General features: G+C 40.3%; 1 protein-coding gene across 2 annotated transcripts; it reads left to right on the top strand.

Moving 5' to 3' along the window:
• Positions 1-2,725: 2,725 nt before the first annotated feature.
• Positions 2,726-18,036, top strand: LOC147193605 (flotillin-2a). Of its 2 annotated transcripts, none has more exons than XM_086130859.1 (11): positions 2,726-2,895; positions 6,660-6,741; positions 8,874-8,964; positions 12,394-12,517; positions 12,811-12,929; positions 13,170-13,283; positions 13,425-13,544; positions 14,537-14,751; positions 14,952-15,135; positions 15,328-15,477; positions 15,991-18,036. In XM_086130859.1, the coding sequence occupies exons 1-11, from the start codon at positions 2,847-2,849 to the stop codon at positions 16,030-16,032; spliced, it is 1,290 nt and encodes a 429-aa protein (XP_085986985.1). In that variant the 5' UTR covers positions 2,726-2,846; the 3' UTR covers positions 16,033-18,036. The 2 variants fall into 2 exon arrangements, with proteins under 2 accessions (XP_085986985.1, XP_085986984.1); XM_086130858.1 differs by lacking the exon at positions 8,874-8,964 and adding an exon at positions 9,517-9,607 and having other exon boundaries at positions 2,727-2,895.
• Positions 18,037-19,505: the final 1,469 nt, after the last annotated feature.

Genomic DNA, 19,505 nt, shown 5'->3' with positions numbered 1-19,505 from the left:
CTGCCCGAAGACAGCTGGGATAGGCTCCAGCACCCCTCGCGACCCTTGTGAGGATAAGCGGATCGGAAAATGAATATATGAATGAATGAAAAATAGCAATTATCGCTATTATTATTTGCAATTGTTTTAAGATTTAAGTGTAGCCTATTATGTTTTTTTTTGTTTTGTTTTGTTTCTATTTCATATAAAAACATTATGGTGCGTATATTTGTTGCAATGCCTAACAGCCTGTCTTCTTCAGAAATGCTATTTTAAGCATTGTCTCGTGTGCTAGCTAATATGTTAAGGATTTCTGTCAACTCACTTCCAGGAAGATACAAGGTGCATTTTTGACACGTGAGCACCCACAACTGTGTTAAAGTGGAGAAATGATAAGCATTATCATTCCTCTGGCAAGTACACTATTGAACCCACCATGATAAGAATCTGCAAACAAATTCAAGCTTGGTCACTGAGAATTCATCCATCCATCCATCCATCCATCCATCCATCTATTCTTTTTGTCATCTGCTTATCTTTACAAGGTTCGTGGATGTACAGGAGCCTATCCCAGCAGTCTTCGGGCAGTAGTAAACCCTGAACTTGCCAGTAAATCGCAGGGCACACACATGGACAAACAATCATTCATGCTCACAATCACACCGACGGATCATTTTAGAGTGTTCCGCTAACCTGCCATGCATGTTTTCGGAATGTGGGAAGAACCCAGAGTACTCTGAGAAAACCCACACGGGCACGGGACGAACATGCAAACTCCACACAGCAAGAAGACCCGGAGCCAGAATCGAGTCACTGAGAATCGGGATTTGGAATTAAAGAGGTGGGTGAGGATATATTGATACTTTTTGAATTGCTCAAAATAAAACTACAAAGATGCACGCTGTCCTAGTGCTTCGCATATCTCCCTCACAGTGGGGAAAATCAGGGTGGGAATCTCGCCTCCGGCCCTCCTGTGTGGTGTTTGCATGTTCTGCCCGTAAATGATGAATGAATGAAAAACAAAACAAAACAATTAACCGATAAAATTACAAAGGAGATCATTTTCATGTAATATGGGAAATTGTTTCCCAAGATATCCTGAATGGATATTTTAAAGTTGGAACAGTTTTGAATAGTTGAACAAATCTGGAAGACGTAAACACCAAAAAAAAAAGTGTAATAATAATAACAAAGAATTTTGATGCAAATGAACAAGTCTGAATGCTTTCCTTCAGCTCATCTTGACCAGAGGACCCTGTACCGAAGTAAACATTTTCTACAGTGCTGTTTGCTATTTGTGAGCCATCTGCTGGGCACAGGAGAATACTGCTGAGAAGGGCAGGGGATTCTTGTTCTAACTGGGTTTTTTTTGTTTGTTTGTTTTACAGTGCATGTGTTATTTATTGTATGAAGATATACTGTACATGCGCTATAAAAAAAATCGGAACTTGGCCAATCCAGCAAATTATTTTAACTTTTGCTGAAGTGAAAATCAACTTTGCCGCATTTCACAAGAGTTTAGAGAACTGGTGTCCCTTGTATTGTCCCTCAACTTAAAGATATAAGGAAAAACATTTTAGCAAATTGTTTTGGAACCAACAACTTCCTTGCTTTGAAGTGCTGACTAACATTGTTGCTGTAAATGTCAATAATTGATATTTTGTTCCAGTCGGGGTACACCCTGAACTTGCCAGTCAATCGCAGGGCACACACATAGACAAATAATCATTCATGCTCACAATCACACCCCGCCCAATACAAGTTGTATTTTTTACAACGTGTATACCAGCAGTAAGAAGTTAGATTGTGATTGATATGTATGTGAAATAAATGCAGATTATATGAAAGTGCTCAATCAACGACTCAAAAGTGCACAGCCATCGAAACAGGTGTTGGCCTGATGCAACATTCTCAGGCCTGCATGAGGCAATGCTATGATACCAACATGCTGGTGCATAGTGGGGGCAATATGGGTAATGTTGTTATAGATCCCTTTATTTTAAGTAAACCTTGGCTGGCATATTGTTGAAGATTTGTATGTTACACCTTTTTTTATTTGAAAGTGGAACATAATTTGCACACAATTATTCATGTCTTTTTTTCCATCTCTCTCACGTGCTCTTTTTTACAGACAAAATATATACAACTTCAAGCAATTCAATTAACATCGTTTACATATACTCATAACAAAAATAATTTCGATGTTAAAATAAAATTATAATAGTAATAATAAAGGAAATAAAAATGATGCATCTTTTAAGACAGGGATATCCGTGAAGTCTTTAAATATTTCTGAATATATCCCAAATATTGATCGACATTTTTATTTAGTATTAGATCAAGACATTTAAAAATAATTCTCTCTCTCTCTCTCTCTCTCTCTCTCTCTCTCTCTCTCTCTCTCTCTCTCTCTCTCTCTCTCTCTCTCTCTCTCTCTCTCTCTCTCTCTCTCTCTCTCTCTCTCTCTCTCTCTCTCTCTCTCTCTCTCTCTCTCTCTTTCTTCCACACACGGAAGGACACCTTTACGTCATAACCTCTGTTGTTTGGCCGTTTGTGAAAGATATCTGTAAAATAGCAATGGTCATCAAGGTACCGTAAAACAACGATCTGTGTCGCGAATAAAATAAAAGTATCAACGCTGACGACAAAGCAATCCACATGAACTGACGTTGATCACTGACTATTTTGAAAGTTCCCAGCGGAAGCGCTGAGTATCAAGGAAAATCGATACGGGTGTGGGTGTGGCCGTGGCTGGGAGTTGTTTCGCCGATGTTGTGATGAAATAAGTGCCAGGGTTCGTAGGGGTATAGGGGGAAACGTACACTTAACGTCTTCTTTGTCGAGTATTTTTATTAATTTGTCTTAACATGGGAAACTGTCACACCGTTGGACCAAACGAGGCACTTGTGGTTTCAGGTAACGACAAGCGGCTCGCGTTTTTTTATTTTAAAGCTCCGCGGCCTTTGCCTAGTTTGAGCTTGATGAAGGGATTTAAGAGGCGGGCCTTGGGGGGCGGTTTCTTTTACCTTCACTCGATGAATACATCTTTACATCGGTTAAAATCAATCTCACTAATAAAGACGACACACGTGCATAACATCGATGTAGACACCTTCGACGAACTGACGTAAAAACATTTTTAAAAATCGTAATTCCATCTGCTACCGATTACGTAACATCTTCAAGCGTTTGCGTTCCTCGCCGCTTTTACGGTCTTTACATTTTCCTCTTTAAATATTCCTATCAACTATAACATAGCGCATGCGTTTTAGTCTACTGGTGTTCGGATGACGATGATTCCTAGCACAGATTGGACTATTTCCTGCCCCTCATGTGCGCCTGTGGTTTTGGTCTGTTTCGAAAATATGCTTGTTTTATGCATTAAAAATGAAAAACAGGCCAAAGGCTAAGGTGGGGCGGGGGGCTTTTTGTGAGCTTTGCGAATTTTTTAGTAGTCGTACATGGCAGTTGCGCCCCGCCGAAGGAATACAGTTGAATAAATTAGATTAGAGGGGAGAGGCCCATAAAGTCCTCTTGGCATCGGTGCAGCTGGTTGTGCACGACACCGAATGGAAGACGCGGCATCAACTGATCTTTATGCAGTTGGACACAAAAACAAATTAAGCCTTCCAACTCTTTTCATTTTGGTTCACTTCCCAGCACAGTCCGTCATTCCATCCATCATCCTCTGACCCCCTTATCCTCACTAAATAAGCAAAACATTCGATGTTAAAAAGTGACATTGCGATAATGTATACAATCCACCACTCAGTCTGTAGTAACGGTAACGTGTTAGGACAAAAATGGGAACCAAATATTGAACTTTATGACTGTCCACAGATCAGCAGGCTTATTTTTTTTTCAAGTATTAAAAAAATATACAACATAGCTTGGCTATTGTGTGTGTACTTGTAGGACAGGGAAGGGAACTTCCGTTCCTCGAGAGCCATATCCTGTCTATTTTAGCTATCTCCCTACAACAACACACCTCACTCAGATGAGTAGCTTAGCTGTCAATTGTTGTGTTAACTTTGGGAACCGCCAATACCAGTAAATGTGTGTTCTTAAATTTGATCATGATGGAAAATAATTTTTCATATCACCCAGCACTATCTAAAGGTAACTTGCCTCTACCAAAATGATGCACATGGTGGAGGAGTTGTAAGTACTGCTGCCTAACAGCAAGAATGCCCAGGTTGAATTCTAGCATTGGTGCTGTCAACACCTGATATAAGGCTGTTATGAGTGGGGTTCCCATTTTCTTCCCGTGTCTGTGTGGTGTTTCAACCGGTCCTCCTACAACTAAACATGTGCAAGGTCGATTTCCACTCAATGCCTTGAGCTTGGTACTGACGAGATCCGGTTTCTGCATTGCTCCCCTTTGGGGTAAATTCTAACAACCAATGTGTCATGAAATTACCTTTTATCTTTATAAAGTCGTTTTCGAATCCTGAATAGTGTAATGTTGCAACAATGCGTATTGATACCTCAACCGTAGGAATGACACTGGCCTCGGTTGCAAAAATCTTGTACACAACTTTATTTGAAAAGCCTGTTGTAGACATCTTCATACTTGTGATTTGGCTGCGTGCTATTACACACTTTTGCAAGTGACCCAGCCCTACCAGTTTCCTCTCTCAAATACATTTGATAACAGCGCAGAGAGAAACTCTGGGATTGAATCAAACGTCCCCACCCCCCACTTTTTATAGAATGCAGTCAGGAATGTCAGTTATGCCACTGCTAGCAAGACATAAGTGCAGTGTCTCTCGAAAGATTCAAATTGCCATTGACAGGCAATTTATTTTAACTCAAGCACATGCCACCCACCTCCGTTTATACAAATACCACAGGAATAAGATCATGTGCCTAAAAACAGTTATAGTACTTCTTTGTGCAAGAAAATACTTCTCTACTTGTTACAGCTAGTGAAAAACAACAATGACTGCTTCTTGTTTTTCATATGAGCTAATGATCAACAAATAGGTTTACAGAAGTCAATGCCATGAAACTGTCAAGAGTTAAACATTCTGCTTCATTTTAAATAGTTTGTTCCACAGTCCAAACTGTCTCCCGTCATATAAAATCTTTAAGTTTCCTAGCAATATTTGATACTGTGTTGTGGGATCAATTTTGTCTCAGATGCTCAGGGATTATTTTGAAGCAGCCTTCAACAAGCGCTCCGTGGTCCATGTCCACCTGTGCTGCAACAGCACGCTGCGTCTGTAAATAATTAAATATTTCTTAAACTCTACATAAGTAAATAAATAAATATTTCTTAAACTATATTATTTTAGTTTTTGTAATTTTATTAATGGAGTGTTTTTACAACAAAATAATCGCTCATTCTTTTTCGCAGATATGCACGTGGGGAATCCCCAACATACCGGGGATGAGTGGAAAGCTGCTGATTCCATTTCGCTAATTTCATACTTTTTTTCCCCCTATACCTTTATGAGCTAAGATTAGGCCGCAAATCGGCAAGATTTTCCTTCAAAAATCCCCATGAACTCATAACACCCAAATACTGGCCTCTGATTAGTCTATTGACTTTCATTCATGTAGCGTAATGTATAATAATCATAGTTATACGCCAGCGCGCTTTAGCAACACGAGTAGGTGACGGCCATGTTGGCAGGGGCAACTTTCCCACAAAGGCAACACATGGCTATTGTGAGCTTTTGATGATACATCATTGGAAGATTAAAATCATTCCTTTTGTCTATGCCAAAATCTAATTTCTGAAATATGGGTCACTGTGACTCATTTTGCTGTGCTGAGTCACATGTTGTTTCTTTCACTTATTCACATGACATCATCTTTATTTAAAAAAAAAAAAGTGAATAAAGTTAAAAGAAAAATGTGTGATATGTTAATGTTCTGATGTTTTTTTTTTAGATATTAGTATGGCATTGAAGGCATATTTTCACAAATGATTATAACTCCATATTTGATGAGCTTTACGTTAAGTAAGTTCTGATACTACCCACAAGAGTCGAAAAGTTAGTTGGCATTTGTATCTTATTTGACAGTATCACACCAGTTTAAGTTTCATTCAGGAAATACGTGATTGTGAAAGACGTTTGCCTTCCAACCTTGTTGAAGTGAACGTTGTACAACTCATAGATTTTGTTGGGGTAAATATAGGCGTGTGCGTGCGCGTGTGTCTGTAAATATCGGTCAGCTCCTCCCCCTTTTCTGTCTGTCAGTAGACATGTGACAGCTGGGAATGCCGCCGAATCACACACACTGGAGTTAAACCAGACTCAAACGCTTTGTAATGTGTTGCTATAGCGAAGTGCATACTTTCTTTCATTTTTCCAAAACAGTGTTCCTTGAAATAGGATGTCTTTCACGTGTAATGTTTCTCCTGCATTCTGACTTTAGATGTCATTCCCTCAGGAATTACTGTATAGGATTGTGTGTGGGTGTGTTTAAACACTGTAACAGAATTCCAACAGCACTGGTGCTTTTAAATCCTTAAAATGTGCTGCAAAGTTTAGATGAAAGCCATTTGTATGATTACTCAACTATCGTTTGTGGTTACCTGAGTCAAATTTGCTTGCTTTCACTGTACAAAAAGCTAGTATCATGGCTACATGTGCTCACATTCAATTTTTACATTTTTTTCTGTACGATTATGGTGACGGGAGGTTCATGTCGTTTGTGTTGTTCCAAAGGTGGCTGCTGTGGCTCGGATCAGAAAACGTATGTTGTCGGAGGCTGGGCTTGGGCTTGGTGGCTCATCTCGGACATCCAGAGGTAAGAGTGGTCTGTACGTTATCCCAACAATACCAGTTGAAACACTTCCAAAAAAAACAGCAGTTGGCTGTACAACTGTGATATTTTGCTTCTGTGGGGACCTATCTGACTAGATATGTGCCCTTAATTTCACCATCACGTCGCCATTGTGAATGGTTACATTCAATTGTTTGTCAGGTTTTCGGCAAAAGCAACCAGCAAGTACATCAAAATCAGATTGACAGTGTAGTCATTGTTTAAACTTGTTGATACCTTTTTATTGCTTTCTTGGCAATGTCTCTATGGTGCATTATTTTCTTATTGATTACGATCTGTATTCAACCGGATGGCCAACGTTTACATAATACGTTACTCCTTTTTATCTATTTGCTTGTATATTTCCAACTGATGCTATATTAATATTCCATTGTGGCTGAAAGGTCTTCCATAAAGATACAGCATGTTCACCACCGTCAGATGGATTGAGGCTCCAGCTTCAGGGATGGCCCTGGAAAACTGCAGATGGGAATTGGGTTATGTTCTAATTATTCTAACAATAACTTGGCAACCCTACAAGCATTAGACAAAGATAGACAAGATATTTTATTTATTGTCTCAACAGTGGAGATTATAAAACAGTGACTGATAGTTCACCCATTAAAGTTAACTCTTTGCAGACCTCGCAGTTTAGGATTGTCAAAGCACTCATTCTCCTCTCAGAGTTTCGATTTAATTGCCATTAATGAACTATCTGCTTTAAAACATTTTGTCTGTTTCACTAACTTACGTGCACTAACTTGGCGCTAATATTCATTTGCTTGCAGAGCACCTGGTTTGAATGTATCGGTGATCTAATATTTGCTTGTCTCTCTGAGAACCTGCTTTCCCCCGTGTGCGCCTCAGCTCGACTGTGTCCGCTTCAGGTTACCCATTTCCAATTAAGAACCGCGCTTCAGTGTTGCTTGGAAACGTGATGGTAGACTGCAAAAAACAAAGTCAAGTCAATGCATGGATGGGTTTATTCTGGACATAATTTGTGTGATGGTCACATTTCTTTTTGCTTCTTGGAGGATGACAGCAGAAGGAGAGCACGAGCACTTGAGCTAAAAAGCCTTGTACTTGGTGGGGGGAGGACACACTCTCTTCCCGCTTCTGATGCAACAATCACGTTAATGTTTGGGCCAATGACTCATTGATCCAGCTCTCCAGAAGAGGAGGGGGGAGTGATGTGTGCGCCTCAGCTTGACTCTATTGGAGTCAAATCCCTCTGCCGTGTGCTTATTTGTACAGACGTGGATGCTTAAGTCCCTCTTCATTTTAAAAGGACAGTTCTGGTTCTTTTAATTAGACAATGTAAAAAAACAACAACAACAAATAATGATGATTTTTATTTACAAACTGAATTTTTATTAAAACTAATTATGAGGTCATATAAGTAAAGGTTTTCTTACAAACCCAAAACCAAAGGAGTCCCTAAAATCCAAATAGCAACGAAACACAAGGAAACAGGAAACTTGACCAAACTAGAAATATGACTTCCAGCCACCTTGATCTGAAAGAAAGTGGGGAACTAAATACAAACAAATTGACAAGACAACGAGGTACACTTGGTCCCATGACACGAGTAATGGGAGGGAGCTGATTGGTGGACATAAGGAACCGGGCTGACGAAAACCTGATGATTTGACAACACGTCTTTAAAAAAAAAATAAAAAATCTGAATTGTGCTTTTAGTCAATAAAATCATTTTTATATGAGCGAACAACATGGTTGATAATGAAAATATTTAACTCGCCGCAAGTTGTATTGTCCAAATTTGAATATGAGCAAAAACAGCACCCTGTATGCTTAATAATTTGGAACTCACTGTATGCACTTTCATCTCCGTTTCTTAATCTTTGTCTCCCTTTATATAAACGATTACTAACGGGCAAGTGAATGTTGATCCGAGCTGCAAGGTGCCTTTTTTTTTTTTTTGGTAAATACTAGTCACAACAGCACTGACAAAATAACAAATCTTTGCGGCTGAAGCAGGAGCAGCGGGGCTGACTTTGACCTCTTTCTCTTAACCACGGTGACTGACCTTCCTAACAGCTGTTGTCCAACTTACTGTTTTGCCTCTGCTACTGCGGCCTGCCTTCCTGTCTGCGTAGAATGTCTCTGGAGGTTATGACCATCCTCTGTCGCTGTGAGAATATCGAAACCTCGGAGGGTGTTCCCCTGGATGTGACTGGGGTGGCCCAGGTAAAGTATTTTCAAGAGACCACCCCCACAAAAAAAAAAAACAACAACAACAAAAACAGCAGCGGCTGGTGCTCAAGACCAAAAGAAGATGCTGCAAAACTGGCTCAACTAATTAGCTAAAACCTGTTTACTTGTGTGTGAGAGTGTGTGTGCGGGTGTGTACGTGTGTATGTTCTCCTCTATGTGGCTTCTCTCCTGTCGTCAAACGAGGGCAATCAGCAGTCACTAACATTGTCGTGAAGCTGCACTCTGAAAAATATATGGCAACGAATTCGATAGGAGTGGCTTTGGAAACGGAGTCATACAATGCAAGTTGAGGTATTCCCGCAGAGCTGCATTTCAAAATGAGTTCAGCAAACCCATTGTAGTGGTTGGTTTCGGGGAGCATCGCATACTCCATTGTTAGTGCTCTGGAGTCCTTGGGTGAATGGTTTCACTTTGTCCTGATTTTTAATTTTTTTTTTTCTCCTTATGTTCTGGCCCCTCGCTTCATTAGCTTCCCCTTCGAACATGCCTGTTTTTATTTTATATTTTTTTCCACATTCTTCACAGGATAACGCTTGAGATTATGACCCTGCAGCCCAAGTGTGAGGATGTAGAGACAGCGGAGGGTGTAGCTATTACTGTCACAGGGGTGGCTCAGGTAAATCACCACACTGCTTCTTTTTGGGAATGCCAGTTCAGACTTACCCCACACCCTCACCCTGTCGTCCCCTGCATCCCAGCAACTTCCTTTGGTCTGGCATCACCCCATAATCACGTCAGAGGTGGTTTCATACAGAGGGCTCAGGTTACCATACAAACATTTTAATTTTATTTATTTTTTTTTTGCCTGCCTCCCAAGATTTTAGGTCTGCATGTTTTGCCCTCATCGTTGTACAGAGGACATTGAATGACACGGATGTGGCCAAGCCTACAGTCAGACTTGACAATAGCACTCTAGTCGAGGTTATCGATTAAAAAGAAGTCCCCCCCACTCACATTTCTTCAGATTAGTGACAGCAGAGCAGCCATGGTTAATTTTTTCATATATAAAGTAAATGTTTTATTTCAAACCTCTTTGCTGCTGTGCAACACATTAGCGGGCACAATAGTTTGTGAATCCCTCATTTCAACGGATGCGGTCTAAATGAGTGTGACAACAAAAAGCTGTCAGCACCTTACCTGCATGTTAATCTCACTCCATGTACATTGCTCCTTGATATTTTTTGGGGTTCGTTTTCAGAATGTGTGATCCTCTTATTCCTATCCTATAACTTTCAGGGAACTTGAAGCAATATACAACGTAACCATCAACATTTGCGTAACTAGTCAGGCTACCGCGTAAAAAGAAACAGGCAGTTTGTGGGTTGTTTTAATCGGACTTGTCTCTAAGAATCCCCTTTATGCTCTAATAAACTGCAAAATCCATCTGCACCCAAAATGGAACCATTTCTAAACATATTCTTAAAGTGATCCCCCCCCCCCCCCTAATTTTGCTGCTGTAGACTGCAAATAAAGGTTATCTTATCTTATTTCCCCTTTGAGAATATTTGAGTACCGGTACCTACGACGGACTTCTGTATTTCAGTTCTTGATTTGGCTGTTGTTCACTAATTCTATGTGCATGCCCATTGCGTGGTTGAAAGGAGATGCCTCATTATCAGCTTATCAGACCTGTACTGTGTTCAAACCATCGACTGTTCCTCGCTGTGTCTTTTCCTCCATGCATGCTCATGCTGACAACGAGCCCACTGTCTGGAATGACCGCTCACTTTCTCACACTGCTTTTAGCCCACAATTTCACTCTGCCCCTGTATTATTGGTCCAAGTGGATACAAAGCCTCTGTAGGGGCCCGTGGCAACGGGAGTGGCATGCCCTTGAACTATCAGCGTGTTTAGAGGGAATTGCCCATCCACTAAATACTAAAGAGAACTCAAGACTGTTTTACTGTTGCTTTGACCTTCCTCTTCCAACTTCAGATAATGTCGATAAGATTTGTTACAACTACAATGTTGTACAATTCATTGGCTGACCGAAACTAATATTTTGTCTGACATCACTCAATTGAAATAAGAATTTAAAAAAAAATCCAGGAAAAATGTAGACTCTCCCTTTCTATTTTTTTTTCTGTGCTGTTGAGAAGGAAGTGTAAAAACGGGGTGGTGGGAGGTCAGAGGTCTGCAATTAGGCTCGACACTCACTTTTTCCATTCTACTTTATTTTTGGCTGAGCCTGAGCACAGCTCCCCCTGCTGACTCTTTTGAACTGGCCTGCCGTGTGGTTGTCCATCTTGCACCCTCTGTCGATGTTGACGTGGAATGACAATTTCCGCCCCTTAAATTGTGTGTCCTTCAATCCTGGTATGAGTGCATGTTACCCAACCAAATGGTGTAACCACTTGCCTAAGGACCCAGCTCACTTCTCTCTCTTTTGACAGCCTTAGTGGAGTACAGCATCGTCCCCAACTTTCATTTATTTATTTCATTTCTTCGCCATACAAATGAGCTCCTCCTGTCAATGATGTCCCCATTCCCTACCCTTATTTTGTGTGCATGGGTAATAAGCATGAGACATGACAGAAACGATATGTACAAGAAATCATACAGTCAGACCAGTAACACACATGATTCAACTCATGTAGCATCTCTATTGAGCCAGGGTGACAGAAGGTCATGTCCGTTTGTATGTGGCTGTTTTTAAAAATTCATACTTTCCGAGCTCTGGGGTCAAAACTATCTATTCACACATAACGTGGCTTTAAACAAATCTGATGCCACTTGAAAACACCGAAGTTAGCTGTCAAGCATATTTTGGTCAAGAAAAATCGGCCCGTGTCTACATGCAAGCACCATAGATGAATGCATTTCTAATTGGCTATGCGTGTTTAAAAGTCACACTCATATCTGTCATTGCACGAAATTAAATTAAAACCACACAAGGCAACATAATCATTAGATAGGTTCTCTTGTTAAATATAGCATAAAATGGCTCAAGATCATGTATTTTCAAACAGCACTAACCCAAATCTCTGCACATAAACTACCCTGAAATACTTTTTTTTGAGAAAGTCTTCCCTCTGCCTGGGTTTTTCCAAAATCTCATTTTGGGGGGACAAAAACGGCCATTTTTATGAGTGAGGGAAAAAAAAGGCCAAAACATATTTTGAAAAGCGTTTTTGGAAATATCTATGTACACTCGGACATGACCGAAATGACTTAGTCTTGTATTCAATTATTCAAGCCAGCAGCTGCTGTTCTCTGTGGCATGTTTCTGGAAACCAGTCATTTGTAATAAAGCAATAAGACCAGAATTATCTTTAAGGACCAAATAATTCACATTTTTGCTAAACTTTTTTTTTTGCCATATAAAAGTAATCAGTGCACATTTGTATTCATTAGTTGTTCTGTGTAGGCTCAGCTGACAATGTTTGTCCGCACTGACGCCAGGTAAAGGTGATGACAGAAAATGAACTGCTGGGTTACGCCTGCGAGCAGTTCCTGGGGAAGTCTGTCATGGAGATCAAGAGTGTCATCCTGCAGACCCTTGAGGGTCACCTACGTGCCATCCTCGGTAGGTATCGAGGGGGGAGTAAGGGATTTTTTTTTTTTTTTAATTAACATCTGAGGTGAGCCAAAATATTTTGATAATGGTTCCTGGTCTCATATGAGGTAGCAGAGTTGTTACATGCAAGGTCTCTGATCAGTCTGATCGCCAGCAAGTGGGGTCACAACAGTACAGGGTTACAAGTTTCTCTCGCCATAGCTCTTTGAACGTTGTATTAATTGTGTCATCGCATTATGATAATAACTATAAAAAGCACGACTTGCAACAGGAAACACCAACACTTGTACTCATGTCACCAGGTACCTTAACTGTGGAGCAGATTTACCAGGACAGAGACAAGTTTGCCTGCCTGGTCCGAGAGGTGGCCGCACCTGATGTTGGCCGCATGGGCATCGAGATCCTCAGTTTCACTATAAAGGTATGAGACCGGAAAGATTTCTTCATGATTTTTTTTTTCCAATGGTTGATTTTTGTTTACGTAATGATTACATTCCACAAAGACTTACCTAGGAAGCAGTTTAGCTTCCTCAGTAATCCGGTTGAGACACAAGAGTGGCTGACACCCAATTCAGGTTTAAAGTGTATTATTTGCTCTATGTACGATAAATATCTTTCAACGCATGTATGACCAAACTGCTTCTCTTGATTTTGTCGTCAGGACGTGTATGACAAAGTGGAGTACCTAAGCTCGCTGGGCAAAACTCAGACGGCTGCAGTGCAGAGAGATGCTGACATTGGAGTGGCGGAGGCAGAGAGAGACGCTGGCATCAGGGTAGGAGGAATGCGCAATTACAAATGTACCATCATGCTAGAGCCGATTTCTGAGAGCAGAACAAGTTCCCAACACTTTCAGAAACTCGCATCTCTATTTTTATTGTGTTTGTCTACGTGTGGGTGTGGGTGTTTTAAACAGGAAGCTGAGTGCAAGAAGGAAATGATGGATGTTAAGTTCCAGGCAGACACAAAAATGGCAGATTCCAAACGAGAGCTGGAAATGCAGCGAGCCGCCTTCAATCAGGAAGTCAACACAAAGGTATTATTAACACATGATATGAGCTAAAATAGAGTGAAATCGTGTTTACAGCAGCTGATATGTTTTGGTGAAAATCTCCCCTATGGTCAAATCATTTAAAATACTTTTTAAAATTTCGTTTTAACCTTCCCTCTTGCTTTAAACACATTTAATTTTTCATAAGTGCCGTGTTTCGTGAAGAACCCTACTCTAAGCTAGCAGCGATGCCAAAGGTATGGAGTTTCATAGCCTGAGTTTCAGAACCCTCAAACAAAGCATTCGAGATACAACAGCTCTGTAGCTTCTTCTAGTGCAGGGGTGTCAAACTCATTTCATATTGTGGGCCGCATACGGCCTCGGTCGATGTCAAGTGGGCCAGACCATTAAAATTATACCATACTCTGCTATAAATAACCAAAATATGTCTTTCCTTTGTTTTGATATAGCGACGCACAAGTACATGAGGAAAATGTTGAAATGTACCTACATTTCATTTACCTAACATTTCATAAAACACCTTAGATTTCCTTCGACAAATGTGCAATTTAATTTTATCATTCACATATATGCAGTGCAACTGATCCCACTGATTGTACAAAGGCACAAAACTTGAACAATTAGTATTTAAAAATATAGTCATGCATTTTAAGATTAAACAAGATTTATAAAGAAAGGATTTTTTTAAACCATTTACACATGTGCATGTGAAATCTAAATGTAACCCCCACCTACACTTTACAAACGAAAGAGAAAACAATGACTAGCGGTTAATACATGAATTGCATCTTAATAAAAATATTCATTTTGTGTCTTTTATGCTTTTTTTCCATTTTTAAATTATCCCGCGGGCTTGATCGAACCCCCTCTGGGGCCGGTTCCGGCCCGCGGGCCGTATGTTTGACACCCCTGTTCTAGTGCTTCATGAGCTTCTCAAACGATACAACTTTCTTTGACGAGCACGCTGTCAAACAACCTTATGACTCCCAAAATCCTTAAGCCATCCTGTCCTTCAGAAAGCAGAAGCTCAGCTGGCTTATGAGCTGCAAGCAGCCAAAGAGCAGCAGAAGATCCGTCTGGAGGAGATAGAAGTGGAAGTGGTCCAGAGGAAGAAGCAGATCACCATCGAGGAGAAGGAGATTGATCGCACTGACAAGGAGCTCATCGCCACCGTGAAGAGACCCGCGGAGGCTGAAGCTTACAAGATGCAGCAGCTGGCTGAGGGCCAGAAGTGAGTGGGAGCGGTCTCTTGCCTATCACTTTGAGTGAACCTCTGTTGGTGTACGGTTCAATGAAAACGTTGCGTTAAAATCATGAAAATGTGACATTGACGCTGTTATATTGTAAAGCCCGTTTAGCATGTAGGGAAACTCTTACACCTCCGCTCAACCAAAAAGCACCATGGTGAAAGCTTTCCTTGCCCTCCACCAGGATCAAGAAGGTGCTGACAGCCCAAGCCGAGGCCGATAAGATTCGCTTCATCGGTGAAGCAGAGGCCGCCTCCATCGAAGCTGTGGGCAAGGCGGAAGCCGAGAAAATGAGGCTGAAGGCTGAAGCCTACCAGCAGTACGGTGAAGCCGCTAAGATAGCTTTGGTCCTGGAAGCACTGCCCAAGGTCCGTTGAATTTATTCATTCTCGGTTTTACATGCTGACGTGAATTGCACTGAGTGTTTCTGGACCCGATATAAATAAATACATTCAATGTACAGTATATTATGAGGAAATAAAATGGCACTAATATGAAATGCACGCCATTGTTGGATTGTACACTGTAAATGCTAAAAGTTGTCCCCTGTGCTGTATTAGATTGCCGGCAAGGTGGCCGCGCCCTTGTCCAGGACCAATGAGATCGTGATCTTGAGCGGCGAAGGCAGCCGTGTGACAGGGGAGGTGAACCGTCTGTTAGCCGAGCTCCCAGTTTCTATCAACGCCCTCACTGGGGTGGACGTGACCAAGGTAAGGGTGTTGTTACTCATCAGCTTTAATTTTTGTGTTAATATCTCTGTAGTCGCATATGTTTGACTGCAAAGTGGTGGAGCCCCCCCCCCCACAAAATAATTCAATTATCTTATGCCCTTATGCTTTTACTCCCTACATAACAAAACAATAGTTGTACTTTCTACTCCTTAAAGTAGGGTCATTACTATTTTAAACCTGCTGGTTGTTGGCATAAAAATACAAATTGGGGATTATTCAGTCAATTAAAAAAAATATATATATATATATATAAAATGCTCAAAATACCTTTTTTGTTTGTTTTTTAAGGTATACGTGAATTTTTGCAATTTAATAGCTAGTAGATTGGCATTTTAGCTACTTTATGGGTCAGAAACTTTTGGTTGCCTCGTTGTCCAGCAGGGGACACTGCAGGACCTTATACACTGACATCCTTTGTCATATCACAGTGACAGAAAGGTCCGATGTTCACGTGTTGTCTGTGGGCTAAGTGCAGGTGTTCTCTGTCCACAGATCCCATTACTGCAGAAGATGAGTGGCCAGACAGCCATCTGATGAATAGCAACCCCCCCTCCGGCATAAACAGTATCTGCCTCAAGCATGACAACACTTTCTCAATCTTCTGACCCACTTATGCAAAACTGCCAGAAACACCGAATGAGATTTGAGATATCTTTTTTTGTTATGATTTTACTTTCCACCAAACAAAATGAAAGGCTGTGGTGTAACCTTTCTTTGTTTTAGCCCCTTACTGGTTAGCCAGGAGTTTATGCAGCAGTCTGGTTTAGATCAGCAAGCCAAACAAAAGCAGAGATGCATGTGTTGCGAGGGAACAAATGACCAAGTAAATAAATTCTAAATGTAGGTGACTTTTAAGAGAGAAAATTCTGATTGTGCTGCAGAGTCCCAAATTTCATTTCATGTTGAATCTGAGCTGGTGACAATTGGCAGCCTTTTATTCCCTGTGTTTCTTTATCTCTGAGAGAACTTGATCGTCCGCTGTTACGCTCACTTGCTCTTCACCCGCTGTGACTGAATTGTGGCTGACATATACAGTACAGAACATTACTGTACAAGGATTGTAGAAGTCGAACCGCCATTAGATTGCCATCATCTCGCCTGTCCTCTCGTTGTCCCAATGTGCTCATTGACAGTCCAATCATCACTCAAGTGCCCAAAACCTATTCTGACAATGCTTTGGTCTCTCCGTGTCATCCTGATCTTCTTTCTGTCACATCTGCCCTTTTTTTTTTTTTTTACTAACACACAAAAACGTTCTTGAACACCAAGCCACGTTGAGGAAGGGTAGCCTTAAATGAGCCCTGGATGCACGCCAGGCTCACCCATTACTCGTGGAGTATGTTGCGTAGCATGTGGTGGATGCTCAGGGCCATTCCCGCTACTCAAAATATCAATTTTATTATTATTTTTTTGTTCACCTTATCCAACAAATTCTCTCGTTCAAAATAAATGTGAGCAAATGCATCTTTTTTACTTTAGTATCACAGGAATGTTTACACAGTAACACTGTGTTCTGTTTTTTAACTGATAAAAAAAAAAGTACTTGGTTTGTTGCCATGACAAAAATAGTTTTACTAACAGTAACTAACAAGTGCTGCATGTGTAACCTCCCTTTGACAAACCTCTGCCACACACTAATTCAGTCTGTTGCATCATATATCAAATGAAGTGAATATTGTTACATTGGCACCTTTGTGTTTTTTTTTTTTTTTTTTAATGATGAAATGAAGACACCTTTGTGCTCCCTGATGTTGCGTATTCAAATCAAAATACAGTGAGCCTCGACTCAGCAAGGTTTCACTGCATGTGACGAAAGAGGTGCTGGAAATGAGCGGTCCTTCTGTTCTCCATTTTTGGGATGAGGTGTCATTATTGTAACCCGACTTTAATCGCAGATCATTTATCGAGCCGGCCGCTAGCTTCGAAGTGGAATATGCTGATGTAACGCGTTTTGGACACAGTGCCTTTGTCAAAGAAGAGGTCATGTGTGTGCTGTGACAGATTTCAATCACATAGAGCTAGTAATGAGCTCCCGTTCATTTCCGCTTCCTGCGCTATTCATTGCTCTTTGTAACCTGTCGATGTGAACGTTGTACATGCATACCTGTCTGTTTTAATTTTTGTTCTTCTTGTTCAGCTTTGTGTATTTTATAACATACATGGGAACACAAACAATATGTAGCTAGACTTAGGTTTTGCTTCTTTTTCTTTTTCTTTTTTTTTTTGTCGTTCATATCAAGCACCTGTTTGTATTACGTTATTTGTGACCGGTGTATTCAGCGCAATGAAATTGCAGCTGTGTTCCTCCATGTAGAATTTTGGAGATGTGGATCAAGACCAAACCTTAGACCGACGCCTTAAAAACATCCTTCATTTGTATGTCATAGAAGAAACAGTCTCTATTATGAATAAGATTTCTATTTACGCTTCTCCGAATTCTCATCTTTTGACAAACTGATCCAGCATGGCATTTGAAGCATGTGTTCATGTTACTCTATGTTGTGCACCATCGTCAAATAAAATATATACGTACCACGACCCTTGAAGATTTCTGTGTGCTTGGGGTGAAATCCATCCATTTTCTGTACCGCCTATGAGATGAGGTACACACTGTACTGCGCACATATGAATATCCAACAAAATACACGGCAAAAATAATTGTCCACATTATATAGTTAAATACAATAGAAACATTGTCAGTGCTATAGCTAGCAGTCATTGTAAACATAACGTTGACCAGCTAATGGAAAATTTATTGAGTTCTAAATTTGGGAACAATATTAAGGCTCAATTGCATCTTCCAACTTTTTTTTTTTTTAAATCTTGCTTTAAATGTGTACTCCATCCACACACAGCACCACTATCTCCTCTTTTTGCATTTTAAGTGAACGAATAATCCCCCAAAAATAAAACCTCAAGTGGATAAAGAATATTTACTGTACAGACATTCCATGTTACCAATCTAGCAGCAATAGTTCACATCAGCTTGTTCACGGTGCACGTTTTGTCTGGAAATTTTTCAAATGTTATTTTTATCTTAGTAACCGGTTGAATCAGTACTCTATGTACCCCTATTCAAATCCCAGGTTTTGTCATCAAAAAAAAAAGTGAAAGCAAGATTAAACATTTCAAAAAATATTTACACTATCAATGTGCCCTCTGAAACCTATAAACTGTACACCTCAATTGAAAAAAATAACATTACTAAATAGTAAACATCATTCAAAATCATTCAATAACTTTCGGTATCATTCAGTACCATTCCACATTTTTCACCAACATCATATCAGTCCATATAATTACACATTTTTCAATATCCTTACATATCATTCAATATCAGTCCACATTTCAATATTATTTCATTTTAGCATTTCAGTATTCACACCCAATTTCTCCAGAAATGGCATTTTGTACTTATTATGATCATACTGAGGAACTAAAGCCATCCCTCTTGTGCAACAGTTGTGCAACAGCCATCATACGGCTGACCCCCGCACTGGATAAATAGTGCAGCTGATGGTTGAGTAGGATCAAACTGCATTTGATTTGTATTACACTTAACAAAAATGTGTCCCTAGATCTACCTCGACAAAGATTTTAAAATCCTCCACTAAGCTAAACGAATAGAACAAATTAATGGGAGGGGAAATTTGATGGAGGAAAAAAACAAAACAAAAAAAAAAGAGCCTCTCTGAGCAGATAAAATAGCAAAAGAGCAAACCACCCTGATAGTCTGACATCTTTCTTTATCTGGGCCTGCAGGTCCACAAAAACTGCTTCCACGCCCTAACTAAGGAGTGTGTTACCGTGGAAACAGCCAGGCACCATTTAACGTGATGACCAGTTATTGAACCATTAGAGAAGCCTTCAAAATGTAATTTCATGAATTTACACCTTACACCCTTCTTGCAGCATTTCTTCATTTGTATGGTGAGAGTAAAAACTCACCAAGAATATTTTTTTTAAATGTTTTGAGCTGTCTCCTTTCATGAAGGAGAATGTGATGC

Source organism: Hippocampus guttulatus, chromosome 15 (genome assembly GCF_054856545.1).
Source record: "Hippocampus guttulatus isolate MCC_2025c chromosome 15, RoL_Hgut_1.0, whole genome shotgun sequence".
NCBI lineage: Eukaryota > Metazoa > Chordata > Actinopteri > Syngnathiformes > Syngnathidae > Hippocampus > Hippocampus guttulatus.
Note: the sequence above shows the minus strand (reverse complement) of the source record. Positions and strands in the feature narration are given on the sequence as shown.

Coding starts and splice junctions, on each gene's coding strand:
- LOC147193605 (XM_086130859.1), top strand. CDS start 2,847: ATGGGAAACTGTCACACCGTTGGACCAAACGAGGCACTTGTGGTTTCA. Junction 12,518..12,810: donor TCACCTACGTGCCATCCTCG/GTAGGTATCGAG, acceptor TCATGTCACCAG/GTACCTTAACTGTGGAGCAG. Junction 12,930..13,169: donor TCCTCAGTTTCACTATAAAG/GTATGAGACCGG, acceptor TTTTGTCGTCAG/GACGTGTATGACAAAGTGGA.